At 41.3% G+C, this 16,490-nt stretch overlaps 1 protein-coding gene across 1 annotated transcript; it reads left to right on the top strand.

Moving 5' to 3' along the window:
* The first annotated feature begins 503 nt into the window (after positions 1-503).
* LOC310859330 (uncharacterized protein) lies at positions 504-1,665 on the top strand. The gene is made up of 3 exons (XM_083765804.1): positions 504-575; positions 1,080-1,190; positions 1,423-1,665. Exons 1-3 carry the CDS (start codon positions 524-526, stop codon positions 1,662-1,664), a joined length of 405 nt encoding a protein of 134 aa, XP_083621930.1. The 5' UTR covers positions 504-523; the 3' UTR covers position 1,665.
* The last annotated feature ends 14,825 nt before the right edge of the window (positions 1,666-16,490 follow it).

The raw sequence follows: 16,490 nt of genomic DNA, 5'->3' as shown, positions 1-16,490 counted from the left end.
ATTCCATTCCGATTTAGTTATGATTGGCTTCCAAGGGGTGGTCGACTGGTCGTTTGGCACAACACACCACACATCATGATCATCAAGATCAGCGCCCGGTTACTGGCAAACTTTGCACGCACATTCCCACTAAGCCAGGGAAGAGCCTCCATCTCATCCCTTTCACAAACTTAAGGTTGTTGGTTCAAATCCAGTTTTGGAACTTTTTCACTCTCTAAACATTACATTCATTAACCATGTAATTAACCAAAAGTATACCAATGGTCCCATTTGCATTGTAGGCAACCCAGCCTGGCGGAGACCAGATTGCAGACGCATTGGTATCTATAGATCAGATCACCTAACTAGAAAAAAACCTGTATGACCCCTCCCAGTGTCGCCACCTCCATCCCATCCCATCCCACCTGGGTTGTATTTAAACAACAGACTTGTGCCACAGCTTCAGTCAGCATTTCATCCATTCACTTGAGATCAGAACAATCGGCTAGCTGTGTGTCTTCAAGAACATCACATATACACCAAGATGGCCAGGATCCTATTTGGAATCATTGCAGTGATCGCATCCGTTATGTTGGGTAAGCCTCATCAGTGATCTTACAATCTCCTTTACTGGCACAAACATCGAGGGTAGTTATTTTTATTGGATGGTTTGTAATCCAGGTCAATGGGCCTTTTAGAATTTTTTGTAGTTTTTATTGTAGGTGTTTATCACGGAAAGATAATCACAGTTATCACACTGGTGAGTGGCATTGATATCTCAGTGTCCTTGACTTATCTTTTCTAACAAATAGTAGAGAATGTGAAACCTGATTTTCTGAGACACCATTTGAAGTGTATGAACTACCTGTTAAAAAACTAAATTAAATCATGCTGTCTTCTACTAGCTATACTTTAATAGATTCATGATTTTTGTTTATTGTTCCATGTTTTGTTTTCATAAAATAATGAAATAACTGAAAATAGCATAATGAAATTCATAAAATGTGTAGGCCTACATACCTTTATTTCTAGATCCTAGTATAAAGGTGTCTATGATGTTCTGATGTGAAACTAACTCTATCCAAATGTCCATATTTTAGCGGACAGTCTGATCTGCAACAGTTGCAGTTTGCATGTTCTGGGAAAATGCATCAATCCTTCAAATGCCACCTGTCCACAGAACAGCACGGAATGTTTTACTACTTTAGCAAGTAAGTCCTCCTCCCATCCTCATCAATGCTCTGATCCAACATCATTCATAGGCATTTATGCCTATAGCCTATAGTCACTTTGAACTACTGTACCAATACCATCACTTCTTCTCACATTCACACGCACAGAAAAATCCTGCTAATGTAATGCACGCACAGTCGCACACACAGCACATGAGTTCATGTTTGACATTCACATTGACTCATATCTCTCTGCGTTTCTTGTGTCCAGCATTCCCCAGTCTCAACAGCAGCTTCGCTGGTATCAGAACCCTGGGCTGCACGACGTCCACCGCATGCAATACCACTACCGACTCCAGCCTGCTTGGAGTCGCCTACCAGACCTCAGTCACCTGTTGCTCCACTGATAAATGCAACACAATCATCAGCGGAGCTCCCACGACCAAGCTGTCCATCACTGCTGCTCTTAGCGCAGCCATCCTTGCCTCTGTCTGGGGAACCATGATTTATTAGTCACTAAACTGAATTTTTGTGTTTTGTTATTTATCTGTTGTTACTTTTGAAAGTTTTGGACAAAATGAAGGAGAAGAAATAAAGAAAAATAAGTTTGATTACTGTGTTTGTCATGTTTATTTTTCACATATGGAATATTAACATTTTCTCTCCTATTCTATTTATTTCATTCAAATTAACTGAATATGTTGCAGTATATACTATAATTACATATGTGTCCACATATGTTCACTGTGGATGACATTTCTATTCTTTCTGATTTCTCAATAATGAGGCTTCCAATACACAGTGTTTACGGTTTACTACTCCAATATATAAAATACAACGTTTTCAACCACTCCCTGTTCCACAAAGAATCAAGTTAAAAATTGTATACTGTATATCAGGGGTGCCCAAAAGGCGCCCGGTTACTGGCAAACTTTGCACGCACATTCCCACTAAGCCAGGGAAGAACCTCCATCCCATCCCTTTCACAAACTTAAGGTTGTTGGTTCAAATCGAGTTGGTATACTTTTTTCCTGGAATATTTAGATTTAGCCTATTTTGTGCCAGGGACGTCAGCAGACAGAATGCTGTTTGACAGGTGTCGTTTACCATACTGTATATACATCTGCTCCAGGAAAGCTGTGAGATTATCATCTCTACTTTGTCTTTAATGTCATCTCTGATCCGCCGATGCCATCACCATTGTGGTTAGTCCGCTTGTTAATCACCGAATAATGTACAGAATAATTTCACTGTGAAAGTTAATGCATTGTTTTGGGCATTAAAATCCTTGCGGTTTGTCCTTTTTCTCTCTCAAGTCTGCAAGGATTTTAAGGCCCAAAACAATGCATTAATTTTCACAGCTTTCACAGTGAAATTATTCTGTACATTATTCGGTGATTAACAAGTGGACTAACCACAATGGTGATGGCATCGGTGGATCAGCGATAACATTAAAGACAAAGTAGAGATGATAATCTCACAGCTTTCCTGGAGCAGATGTATATACAGTATGGTAAACGACACCAGTTCAGTGGCCTTGTGGTTAGAGTGTCCGCCCTGAGACTGGGAGGTCGGCGTTCGATCCCCAGCCGGGTCATACCAAAGACTATAAAAATGGGACCCAGTGCCTCCCTGCTTGACACTCAGCATCAAGGGTTGGATTGGGGGTAAGTCCCTGCAACATACTAGCGTCATGTCCAGGGGGTGTACTTGTACATCAAGCTGACTCACGCTACAGAAACAGGAGATAGGCTCCTGCCCTATGGGCCTCATGGCTCATCAAGGCTACTTACTATGGTAAACGACACCTGTCAAACAGCATTCTGTCTGCTGACGTCCCTGGCACAAAATAGGCTAAATATAGATAGATAGATTTTATTTCGGTCAATAAAAGGAGTACATACAGACGTACAGTACATACATGAATTTCCACTAGTGTTACTAGTGGTACCGAAAAGGTGAAGGCTGAAGCCGAGGCTTATTGCGCCTACCCTTGTTTGAGCAAGATTCAGAATACACAGAGTATACAGAGTATAGTGTCAGATTTAGATTACATAAAAAACTGAATAACAATGGAAATAAACTATAAAGTTCTGGCCATAGATTCTGAGAAAGATAAATCTAAGCAGGGCTTAGATTTGGCCTATGTAATAATAATAATAATAGTAATAATAATAGTTATATTAATAATAATATAATAATAATAAGAAAAGGAAGAAGACAAAAACAAACAAAAAAAACTCAAAAACAGTAAAGCAAACAAAAAACAAACAGATGTTATTAAATAAGAAGGACAAAACAAAAACAAGGTTACCTAACAAAAAAACCCCCAAAAAAACACAAGGGTAAGACACAAGGGAACTGGGGAGATATGTATTCACTGCCTCATACCATGTGGCTAATCGACCACAGGATATGAGGCAGACCCACACAGGGACACACATGATTGGGGCCTACAGCCAAACTCTGCGGCTACTAGGCCGCAGAGCATGGTTCTAGGTATATATATAGTTATTTATACCCCCATATATCTACTTAGTTATATACATATGGTTTCATAATATTAGTTTGTATTTTTTTAGTACCGTATTTTTGAACAACTTTTTGAATTTAGTGATCGTTGAGCACAGTTTTAATTTGCTATCTAAATTGTTCCACAGGTTGACCCCGGTTACAGATAGGCATCTTCGTTTTATGTTAGTCCTGAAGCATATTTTTTTAAATTGGGCCACCCCCCTGAGTGGATATTGAGACTCTCTAGGTTCAAATAACTCCTGCATGCAGGGAGGGAGTAATTTGTTATGTGCTTTGTACATGATTACTGCAGTGTTTAGGTCCACTAGATCATTTAATTTGAGAGTATTTGAGTTCATGAAAAGTGGGTTGGTTGGTGTGAGGTAGTCGCTTTGGTGAACAATTCTTATAGCTTTTTTCTGTAGCATGTAAATTGGGTTTATAATGGTTTTATAGGTGTTCCCCTATACTTCCACACAATAGGTTAAGTATGGGAGTATGAGGGAGCAGTACAGTATGTGAAGTGAATTTTTGTTTACCCAGTGTTTCATTTAATTTAGTATAGCAATCGATTTAGATATTTTTGTTTTAGTCTTATCTATGTGTGATTTCCAGCAGAGTCTGTTATCTATTGTGATGCCCAATAATTTGTATTCATATACACGTTCAATTACAACCTCACAATTTTTTAAGTTGACCGATGAATTGATTTTCCTGTTTGAGAAGATGATATATTTTGTTTTAAATCTAAATATTCCAGGAAAAAAGTATACCAATGGTCCCATTTGCATTGTAGGCAACCCAGCCTGGCGGAGACCAGATTACAGACGCATTGGTATCTATAGATCAGATCACCTAACTAGAAAAAAACCTGTATGACCCCTCCCAGTGTCGCCACCTCCATCCCATCCCATCCCACCTGGGTTGTATTTAAACAACAGACTTGTGCCACAGCTTCAGTCAGCATTTCATCCATTCACTTGGGATCAAAACAACCAGCTAGCTGTGTGTCTTCAAGAACATCACATATACACCAAGATGGCCAGGATCCTATTTGGAATCATTGCAGTGATCGCATCCGTTATGTTGGGTAAGCCTCATCAGTGATCTTACAATCTCCTTTACTGGCACAAACATCGAGGGTAGTTATTTTTATTGGATGGTTTGTAATCCAGGTCAATGGGCCTTTTAGAATTTCTTGTAGTTTTTATTGTAGGTGTTTATCACGGAAAGATAATCACAGTTATCACACTGGTGAGTGGCATTGATATCTCAGTGTCCTTGACTTATCTTTTCTAACAAAAGAGTAGAGAATGTGAAACCTGATTTTCTGAGACACCATTTGAAGTGTATGAACTACCTGTTAAAAAACTAAATTAAATCACGCTGTCTTCTACTAGCTATACTTTAATAGATTCATGATTTTTGTTTATTGTTCCATGTTTTGTTTTCATAAAATAATGAAATAACTGAAAATAGCATAATGAAATTCATAAAATGTGTAGGCCTACATACCTTTATTTCTAGATCCTAGTATAAAGGTGTCCATGATGTTCTGATGTGAAACTAACTCTATCCAAATTTCCATATTTTAGCGGACAGTCTGATCTGCAACAGTTGCAGTTTGCATGTTCTGGGAAAATGCATCAATCCTTCAAATGCCACCTGTCCACAGAACAGCACGGAATGTTTTACTACTTTAGCAAGTAAGTCCTCCTCCCATCCTCATCAATGCTCTGATCCAACATCATTCATAGGCATTTATGCCTATAGCCTATAGTCACTTTGAACTACTGTACCAATACCATCACTTCTTCTCACATTCACACGCACAGAAAAATCCTGCTAATGTAATGCACGCACAGTCGCACACACAGCACATGAGTTCATGTTTGACATTCACATTGACTCATATCTCTCTGCGTTTCTTGTGTCCAGCATTCCCCAGTCTCAGCAGCAGCTTCGCTGGTATCAGAACCCTGGGCTGCACGACGTCCACCGCATGCAATACCACTACCGAATCCAGCCTGCTTGGAGTCGCCTACCAGACCTCAGTCACCTGTTGCTCCACTGATAAATGCAACACAATCATCAGCGGAGCTCCCACGACCAAGCTGTCCATCACTGCTGCTCTTAGCGCAGCCGTCCTAGCCTCTGTCTGGGGAACCATGATTTATTAGTCACTAAACTGGATTTTTGTGTTTTGTTATTTATCTGTTGTTACTTTTGAAAGTTTGGGACAAAATGAAGGAGAAGAAATAAAGAAAAATAAGTTTGATTACTGTGTTTGTCATGTTTATTTTTCACATATGGAATATTAACATTTTCTCTCCTATTCTATTTATTTCATTCAAATTAACTGAATATGTTGCAGTATACACGTATACTATAATTACTACTATAATTACATATGTTCACTGTGGATGACATTTCTATTCTTTCTGATTTCTCAATAATGAGGCTTCCAATACACAGTGTTTACGGTTTACTACTCCAATATATAAAATACGTTTTCAACCACTCCCTGTTCCACAAAGAATCAAGTTAAAAATTGTATACTGTATATCAGGGGTGCCCAAAAGGCGCCTGGTTACTGGCAAACTTTGCACGCACATTCCCACTAAGCCAGGGAAGAACCTCCATCCCATCCCTTTCACAAAATCAAACGCAGCACGCGGAGCGGCGGAGTCAGTTCAGTCAGTCAACCTCAAGGGAGGTTCTTGCTTGCTCAAAGGCCCATACTATGCTCAAGGGGTTAACATGCTGCATTACTATGTGGGAGTATACGTGTGTGCAAGTCTCTCACGTCATTCGCTGATGCGGCAGTCAGCTGACTAAGTGGGCAGGCTACTTAAGCTCACTAGACTCCATGCTCTTCCTGCCTTCCTCTGCTCATGGTTCCCGGTTGTATGTGATGTTTTCTGTTCCTCGTGGTTATTGCTGCTGCTTTCCGCGTGTGCAGCTACTGCCGCTTAAATTATGCTTCTCAGCTTCTGTCCATGCTGTGATAAGGGCCTGAAGGTTGTATGCAAAATATTAAGTTTGATATGATTCTGCTAATGCTGCTGAGCTCGATTATGTGGCTTCAACAAGCTTCATAATAGCCTGTTCTGGTAATTAAGCCAGATGCACAGACAGTGCTGCAGCTTCTATTGTTATATGGTACGTGTCTAGTGTCTACAGTCAAAGCCACGCTTTCATTTTGCTGATGTTTTGCCAAATTGCCAAGTCAGCTCAGGTGCAGTGTTTGTCCCCTCCAGCTATGGGTCCTCAACTCATGTGCAGTGGTTGCCACATGCGCTTTTATAAGCAACTTTGGGCTTGTTTTCTGTAGTTAATCGTTGTTCTGGGGTTCTGTCATAGATCCAAATGACCTTGTCCATGAAATGTATTGTTTCAAGTCATTGTAGTCATTAGGGTATATATATTGTAAACTAAGTTCTCACGTGGTGAGTCCTAGGTATGGGATGGTTCTACACCTAGTTGCTTTCTTTCTCAAGATCTGGCAACTCTGCTGCCTGTTTGTCTCCAGTTTCATTAATTTTGAAGCAAGACTTCAGTCACACTGCTTACTCTAGTATTACTTAACACTTTTATATGTGCTTTGAAAGTATTGCCGTGAGTTAACTACCTTAATGGCAATCTCTATAGATTTGGTGCTTTACTGCTTTGTAGCCATGTGGTTGTTGAGGATTCCTCATTGCCATGAGGGTTTGTTCATGCTAAACTAATGCTAAAGCTAGCACCCTTTCTCCATGTGATTTATTATGTTTCAGTTTTGAATTTATATGTGGCATAGTTATTATTCTTAAAGTTTTCCATGTTTCCATTCAGGACAGTATCATAACATAAGTTATTGTTAATTAATCTCAATCGATTCAGTTATGTGCAGTGTCATATTAAAGTAGGTTAAGATTGCAAATTGCATCTGCAGTAATCTCATGTCAAGTGTCATAGCCTTCTGTCTAGTTTATTTACTTCTGTAAGATTAGTTTCTAGCTGTTTATTTTGGATGTATTTCTTAATGGGCATTTAATTAGTGCTTCCTCTGTCGTGGTATCATGTCTCAGCTTCTCTATACGGGTTGAGCTGTCTTGGAGAAGAGCTGAAAGCCTTAACAAACTGCTGCCTCCGTCCGCCCCTCAAGCCTATCTAGCTGTCAGTCTCTCTAGTGTATACCCTCCTCACTCTCTTTGAGGTCAGAAGTTCAGATAAATATATACGTATATAGCGTCTTGTCACCGTGCGTCCCATTGCCCATTTGTCACTTTTAATGTCTCAGATTCATATTGTATGTTTTGTTGATCAGTCCTTGAGTGGGATTAGGTAATGGCAGTTGCTTCGTGGGACTGAAGATGTTTCAGAAGGTGGTAGGTTAGCAGCTCGCTGCGTTGCTTCATTTCTGCACAGCTAACATCCACTGCCAGGAGCTCTAAATTGAACTCGTAAGCAATAATTCATCACTTATCCGTGAGAGGATCTGGGTTGAAGGAAGGCAGCCATAGACTATGTCTATGTTCGCAGCAAGCTTGGCTTCCGTGTCGCAGTGCTTGTGCGACCTATCGGTTGTGGTTTCCCCGGTGCAGTCTTGGGAATGTACTCTGCCAGTTGTATTCAGATCAGTAATTGATTTGATGTCGCTCAGTGCCACTATAGTATTGAGTAACAGCATTAGGAAAATGTAACCAATGTATCCAAGTGTAACCCTAACCCTAACCTTAAAGGTATATTCAGTGATTTCACTTAATTCAAATATCACTTATTTTTTTGTTTTGTTGTGATAATCCTCTCTACTATAGAGTGTGCTGACCATATAAGGAGTTCCTCCCTGTCCCCAGTTAACCCCTGGGGGTCAAAAAACCTTAGGTTTCGTTTTTGACTCTCTATCCTGATTGGACGAAAGGCTGGGTCCCACAGCCAAAAACGAAACCTAAGGTTTTTTGAGTGAAATCACTGAATATACCTTTAACCCAACAGGATAATTATGTCATAGGTATACATGGAGGCCTCATATCTGGTCTCGAAACGAGCCTCCAGATTCCCAAGGCCGCCCCTGGTTAGTTGTGTGACCTCATGCAGTGTGTCATCAGGACGACGGATCCAAAATGTTTGGCTCATGGTGCTCATTAAACGTCTATGTTAAGTAGTCTGGATGACAGTAATCAATTCATAGTTAATTGCATATATGTTGTCAATCAACCGTAGCCTTGTCATTGCTTCTTCATAGAAGCTGTTTAGCGTTGTGTTTAATTAATTAATAATATTAATTAATTACTAATAATATTTAATACAAAAAAGTGGCTATTCAGGACAGGCACATATATAGGCATGCTTTCTCTCAAAGCATATCATGTTTTATCTGTTATCTGTGGCTCATTCGTTCATCAGGTCATGAACCCCAGATGATCTTTTGGTCCTAAGCTTTCTTTCAGCTCAATCACAGATGTCCCGGGTCGCTCAGTCAGGAGATTCACCAATGCTTCTTCAGCCGGTGTGGGCCGGTTGGGTTTCTTCGAAAGTGATGGTTCTAGTATCTAGCGAAGAAGTAAGTCCATCACCATCACCCATGTGCAGGCTGCAGCGCTGTCGATCCTGCACCATTATAGACTGCTTGCATGGGTCATCCCATCTTAGTTCTGGACGAGAGTGGTATCGAACAGTTCTCGGGTCTGCATGACATGAAGCTTAACTTCTTTAAAGCTCAGAATCAATTGCTCAAAGGCCGCTTGAGAGCATATGCCGCTCATTTAAGTTAATTCATAAAGGGTCTCTATCAGGTCCTCCATGCTGGCCTACTTGAAGTGCCTAAAAGAATGCACAAAAAGAGGCAGCTTTTTGCTTCTACGGCCCAACAGCCTGGAATAAACTTCCATTCGAGCTCAGACACGCACCCTCTGTAGTCATTTTTAAATCTCAACTCAAGACTCACCTCTTCACTCTTGCTTTAGTTGAGTTTTACTATGCACGCTCCTACCCTGCCCTGACTGATTTGCTGCATGTGGTGTTTTATTTGTTTTTATTTATTTTATGTTCTTATATTCAATTTTGTTCTTTGCCATTGTTCTATCATTTTAACTACTTGTGTTTTATTGTATTATATTTTGTGTCCCGCCCTGTGAAGCACTTTGAGCTGCATTTATGTATGAAAGGTACTATACAAATAAAGTTTATTATTATTATTATCACTTGGGTGTTTAAATAGTTTAGGATTAAGATCTAAGGCTTCTCTTTAAGTATTGGTATCTCGGCTCGTGGGTGTGGGAAGTCTCTCCGTGCTTAGGATCCCCTATTCACTCTTTAATTCATTCAGTCAGGATGAAGTATAAGTAACTCTGTCTCTGCTCGTGTCTTTTAGTTCTGCATTGGGCAACCTGCTCTGGCTGTGTTCCGGATTCCGTAAGGTGGCGTAAGCCCTGCTTAATCGGCTATCGGTCTCCTCAGCACATTCCCTGGCTACTCCCGATTCTACTGCCACGCTGACGCACCAGTCGCCACCTGAAACTCGGCCAATGGTCCTCAGCTGCCCATGAATCATCATCATGTGCATCTAATCGGAAGAGCTTTCAGTTGTTTATTCAGGATGTAATGAGTGCAAGTGCTGTATTCAATCAGGAATGGTACTCTTATTACCTTCATATACGGTGGTCGCTGGGGGTAGTTCAATTGGTGGCATGTCTCAAGCTAATGTTAATAACGGTTTGTTGATGTTCCTCTACAGTGGCATTAAAGGAACATCGGGGTAATTGTGGTTCCTCACTCTGGCGTTAGAGGAACGTCGGGGTAACATTAATGGTTGCACTACATGTAAGATCTGTGAATTAGTTCAGGTAAGCCTCACGGCTATGGCATGCGCCATGCAGTCATGGCTACATGTAGCTCACGTAAAGTTAGAATATCCGTGCAGGATCCAGAAATGCATAGCCGTTGCATTTCGTCACTATCGAGTGGGACATCTGCCCGGATGTGTATCGGTTGAGAATTCCCGTAGGCTGATGGCGTTTCCTCATAAGGAACGTCGGCGTAATTGGGCCAATGGTGTGTCCTCATACTGGCAGTAGAGGAACATTGGCGGTGAATGGTTGCACTACACGTAAGCCCTGCGAAAGCAGCGTAGAATATTCCTCTATAGTGGCATAGAGGAATGGCCTATCGGCGAGCGCAGCCATGCAGGCCTTTTTCAGCTTAAGCTTAAGGTTAGTATATGCTTGTACTCCAAACCAAATGGGTTTTGAGTCCGGCTTTCACCCCACACATTACTTTCTCAGAGATAAGCCTCACGGCTTGCAGTCATGGCTACACATAGCTCACGTAAAGTTAAAATATCCGCGCAAGATCCAGAAATGCATAGCCGTTGCATTTCGTCACTATCGAGTGGGATATGTGCCCGGATGTGTGGGACATCTGCCCGGATGTGCCCGTAGGGCGTTCTCGGTTCTGCTTTGTTGGGGGGGTTAGCAATCCGTGCAGGCTCCAGAAATGCATATTTGCATTTCGTCACTGTGCATTCATAGTGGGTCACCTGCCCGGATCGTCGGTGAGAGTTCACCGAAGGTATGTGTGTTGGGGGGTTATTGTATATCTATCTCCCTGCTCTTATGTTTTATGATGTTGCTTAATCTGCCGAGCAGGGAGAAATCCAGCAGAGCCGAACGCCAAGTCAAATATCATATGCACACTCATTACTCATTCTTCAATAAATATTGTTTAATCTATTCGTGAGTTGTCTGACTGAAATCAAACGCAGCACGCGGAGCGGCGGAGTCAGTTCAGTCAGTCAACCTCAAGGGAGGTTCTTGCTTGCTCAAAGGCCCATACTATGCTCAAGGGGTTAACATGCTGCATTACTATGTGGGAGTATACGTGTGTGCAAGTCTCTCACGTCATTCGCTGATGCGGCAGTCAGCTGACTAAGTGGGCAGGCTACTTAAGCTCACTAGACTCCATGCTCTTCCTGCCTTCCTCTGCTCATTAGTGATGTGCCAAACGGCTCATTTCAGTGTTTGAGCGATTCGGTTCACGCCTACGGCAATGATCCGATTCACTGAATCGGTTCACGGTTCACGGTTCAGTGGTACTTCCGGAAAACATTATACTTGTTTACAAGAGCGTCCAACTTGTTCAATTCATCATAACATTTAGAGACGTACAAATATAGACTTATATATAGCCAGCCCAAAAACAGGAACTCATCATCATAAAGGAGGTGAAAAGGGAAAGCAATTGTAGTGTACACTTCCATTTGTATAAAAATACATGGTTTTATTTTTTGGCTTAGGTACATTAACCACACAACAGTAGCCTAGCCTTACCCTACTGTTGTTGTTATGTGGTAGCTAAATGTTGGATGTTGTTGTTTGCATCTCGTTAGTCCTAGCCTATTCATAGTATGAATAGTATGAATAGGCGCGATGAATAGCGAGTGGCGCTAATAAGTGTCTTTTGTCAAACAGTATGAATTTCATACTGTTTGTCGTTTGACAAAAGACACTTATTAGCGCCACTCGACTCCCATCAGTTAGCAATGCATACCAAGTTACCAATTGCATAGCTAGCTAGCTATTGTATTCATTCAGTTTCTCAGAAGAAACGTGTCAGCTCGCTGAACTCCCGATCGACGATATCCGTTGTGTGTGTGTGTGTGTGTGTGTGTGTGTGTGTGAGTGCGACTGTGGGTGCCGGGGGTTGGGGGGGGGGCGTGACCGTGAACCGACTCATTGCAAGACGTGAGCCATCCGATTCACGGACATGGCAATGAATCGGCTCTTATGATCGAGCAGCTCATGACCGACACATCACTACTGCTCATGGTTCCCGGTTGTATGTGATGTTTTCTCCCACCACCACCCCAGCACCACCGGTGGGCTCTGCTATCTATGCTCCCCATGGGGGGGTTATTGTATATCTATCTCCCTGCTCTTATGTTTTATGATGTTGCTTAATCTGCCGAGCAGGGAGAAATCCAGCAGAGCCGAACGCCAAGTCAAATATCATATGCACACTCATTACTCATTCTTCAATAAATATTGTTTAATCTATTCGTGAGTTGTCTGACTGAACTTAAGGTTGTTGGTTCAAATCGAGTTTTGGAACTTTTTCACTCTCTAAACATCACATTCATTAACCACACACACACACACACACACACACACACACACACACACACACACACAGGCAGACAGACAGGTTCTTTTCTAGTTAGGTGAATGATCTATAGATACCAATGTGTCTGCAATCTGGTCTCCGCCAGGCTGGGTTGCCTACAATGCAAATGGGACCATTGGTATACTTTTTTCCTGGAATATTTAGATTTAGCCTATTTTGTGCCAGGGACGTCAGCAGACAGAATGCTGTTTGACAGGTGTCGTTTACCATACTGTATATACATCTGCTCCAGGAAAGCTGAGATTATCATCTCTACTTTGTCTTTAATGTTATCTCTGATCCGCCGATGCCATCACCATTGTGGTTAGTCCACTTGTTAATCACCGAATAATGTACAGAATAATTTCACTGAAAGTTAATGCATTGTTTTTTTTTGTTTTTTTTAAGATTTTTTTTGCGGCTTACGCCTTTTATTGATTTTTTTTGAAGGGACAGACAGTAGGCTGACAGGAAACGGGAGAGAGATGGGGGGATGACATGCAGTAAAGGCCGTGTCGGGTCCGGGAGTCGAACCCGCGGCACACTGCGACTGGATTACCAGTCCGGTGCCCAGACCGTTACGCTACGGCCTGGGCCTAATGCATTGTTTTGGGCATTAAAAAGATTTTTGTTCAAATGTCCAGAAGTTTTTAGAATGAGCTGCTACTATGTGTCAATCCAAACTGTCTTATAAAAACAGTGTGGGACGGATGGCACACTGTAATATATACAGTATCTCAATGGCATACTCTAAAATTCTGTTATTGTTTGACCAAAAAAAAAGAAAATTACATTCCTACATTTGACATCTTGTGTTGTGTTTGGGGTAGTGCTAGGGTTTCACACCCTGTTTCACACGGATCTCTTGTCATGTAGTGAGTCACTATCTATCTACAACTCTATCCTGGGTGCAGATTTACAGGTATGGTAAACGACACCAGTCAGACAGCATTCCACAGACGTCCCTGGCACAAAATAGGCCAAATCAGCTGGCATCTAAACATTACAGGTAGAAAGCATTCCAATTATTCAATTTGATTTGCATTGTGTAAAATATCTCTCTATTGACAATTGTTGAGGCAAAATTGTGAAAGTAAAATATTAGTGTGCACAACCATGGACCCTATGATATGAATTGTTGGGGGTGAGTGTTCCGGTGATGGTTCTGCACCGGCGTGGTGAGTGGACCGTCGGCGGCGGCAAGGGTTCTGCTCAAGTGGTGCGACTGGACGGATGCTGGGGGCGAGCGTGCTGCGTGTTTTGGGGCGAGCCTTCCGGTTACCAGATAAACACATGAACAGTGATGTTTAAGTGTTGGTTATAAGTTCAATAATCAGGTATATGTGGTCACCAAGTTAAGAGCCAGGGTGAGGATATATCAGCGTGTAAACCTGTTAAAATCAAGAAGGTTAGTGTGTTTTGAGCTGGGTTGTCATGTATTTATACCATAACCAGCTGACATGAAATCCTACAAGTTGGACTGTGGCTGGTCAAACACGGTAGCCTTGAGGAGAAGGGTCTGTGTGAGACATTTAAGCATGTTTCTGAGTGAGTATGGATGCGTCTGAAAAAGATAACTGGACATTTATAGTTGAAGGATAGGATAGGATATTAGTGTTGTGGTGTTTTGGATAGTGTGCTTCAGTAGAGGTGCTCAGGACTTGTCACTGCACAGGTGCACACGGTTAGATTTTTCAGATCCCATTCCAAGTGGCTATGACCAAAGTATGCATGCTCCCCTGGATAGGCAACCCGTTCTGGCTGGGAGACCACAGCAGAGACCACAGCAGATTGGTATCTATGATTCATTAACCTAAATTTGATGTTTGTGTTATCTTGTTTTTCTTTCCTCTTTTTATTGCTCTGTAAAGCACTTTGCGCTGCATTTATGTAATGAAAGGTGCGATATAAATAAAGTTTATTATTATTATTATTATTAACAGAAGGAATGACAAAAAAAAACCTGTATAACCATTAACCTCTTCCTGTGCCGCCACCCTATCCCATCCCAGTGATCCCACCCTACCTGGGTTGTATTTAAACAACAGACTTGTGCCACAGCTTCAGTCAGCATTTCATCCATTCACTTGAGATCAGAACAATCAGCTAGCTGTGTGTCTTCAAGAACATCACATATACACCAAGATGGCCAGGATCCTATTTGGAATCATTGCAGTGATCGCATCCGTTATGTTGGGTAAGCCTCATCAGTGATCTTACAATCTCCTTTACTGGCACAAAAATCGAGGGTAGTTATTTTTAATGGATGGTTTGTAATCCAGGTCAATGGGCCTTTTAGAATTTTTATAGTAGTTTTTATTGTAGGTGTTTATCAAGGAAAGATAATCACAGTTATCACACTGGTGAGTGGCATCATATGTTGATATCTCAGTGTCCTTGACTTATCTTTTCTAACAAAACAGAGAATGTGAAACCTGATTTTCTGAGACACCATTTGAAGTGCTGAAGTGCTGTCTTCTACTATAGCTATACTTTAATAGATTCATGATTTCTGTTTATTATTCCATGTTGATTTGTTTTCATAAAATAACGAACTAACTGAAAATAGCATAACGAAATTCATAAAATGTGTAGGCCTACATACCTTTTTATTTCTAGTATAGTATAAAGGTGTCCATGATGTTCTGATGTGAAACTAACTAACAAATTTCCATATTTTAGCGGACAGTCTGACCTGCAACAGTTGCAGTTTGCATGTTCTGGGAAAATGCATCAATCCTTCAAATGCCACCTGTCCACAGAACAGCACGGAATGTTTTACTACTTTAGCAAGTAAGTCCTCCTCCCATCCTCATCAATGCTCTGATCCAACATCATTCATAGGCATTTATGCCTATAGCCTATAGTCACTTTGAACTACTGTACCAATACCATCACTTCTTCTCACATTCACACGCACAGTAAAATCCTGCTAATGTAATGCACGCACAGTCGCACACACAGCACATGAGTTCATGTTTGACATTCACATTGACTCATATCTCTCTGCGTTTCTTGTGTCCAGCATTCCCCAGTCTCAGCAGCAGCTTCGCTGGTATCAGAACCCTGGGCTGCACGACGTCCACCGCATGCAATACCACTACCGAATCCAGCCTGCTTGGAGTCGCCTACCAGACCTCAGTCACCTGTTGCTCCACTGATAAATGCAACACAATCATCAGCGGAGCTCCCACGACCAAGCTGTCCATCACTGCTGCTCTTAGCGCAGCCGTCCTAGCCTCTGTCTGGGGAACCATGATTTATTAGTCACTAAACTGGATTTTTGTGTTTTGTTATTTATCTGTTGTTACTGTTGAACATTTTGGACAAAATAAAGGAGAAGAAATAAGGAAAAATAAGTTTGATTACTGTGTTTGTCATGTTTATTTTTCACATATGGAATATTAACATTTTCTCTCCTATTCTATTTATTTCATTCAAATTAACTGAATATGCTGCAGTATATACTATAATTACTACTATAATTATATATGTGTCCACATATGTTCACTGTGGATGACATTTCTATTCTTTCTGATTTCTCAATAATGAGGCTTCCAATACACAGTGTTTACGGTTTACTACTCCAATATATAAAATACGTTTTCAACCACTCCCTGTTCCACAAAGAATCAAGTTAAAAATTGTATACTGTATATCAGGGGTGCCCAAAAGGCGCCCGGT

This window comes from Protomyctophum parallelum (assembly GCF_964188405.1).
Source record: "Protomyctophum parallelum genome assembly, chromosome: 1".
Lineage (NCBI taxonomy): Eukaryota > Metazoa > Chordata > Actinopteri > Myctophiformes > Myctophidae > Protomyctophum > Protomyctophum parallelum.
The sequence above is the reverse complement of the archived record's forward strand: the minus strand, read 5'-3'. Positions and strand labels throughout refer to the sequence as shown.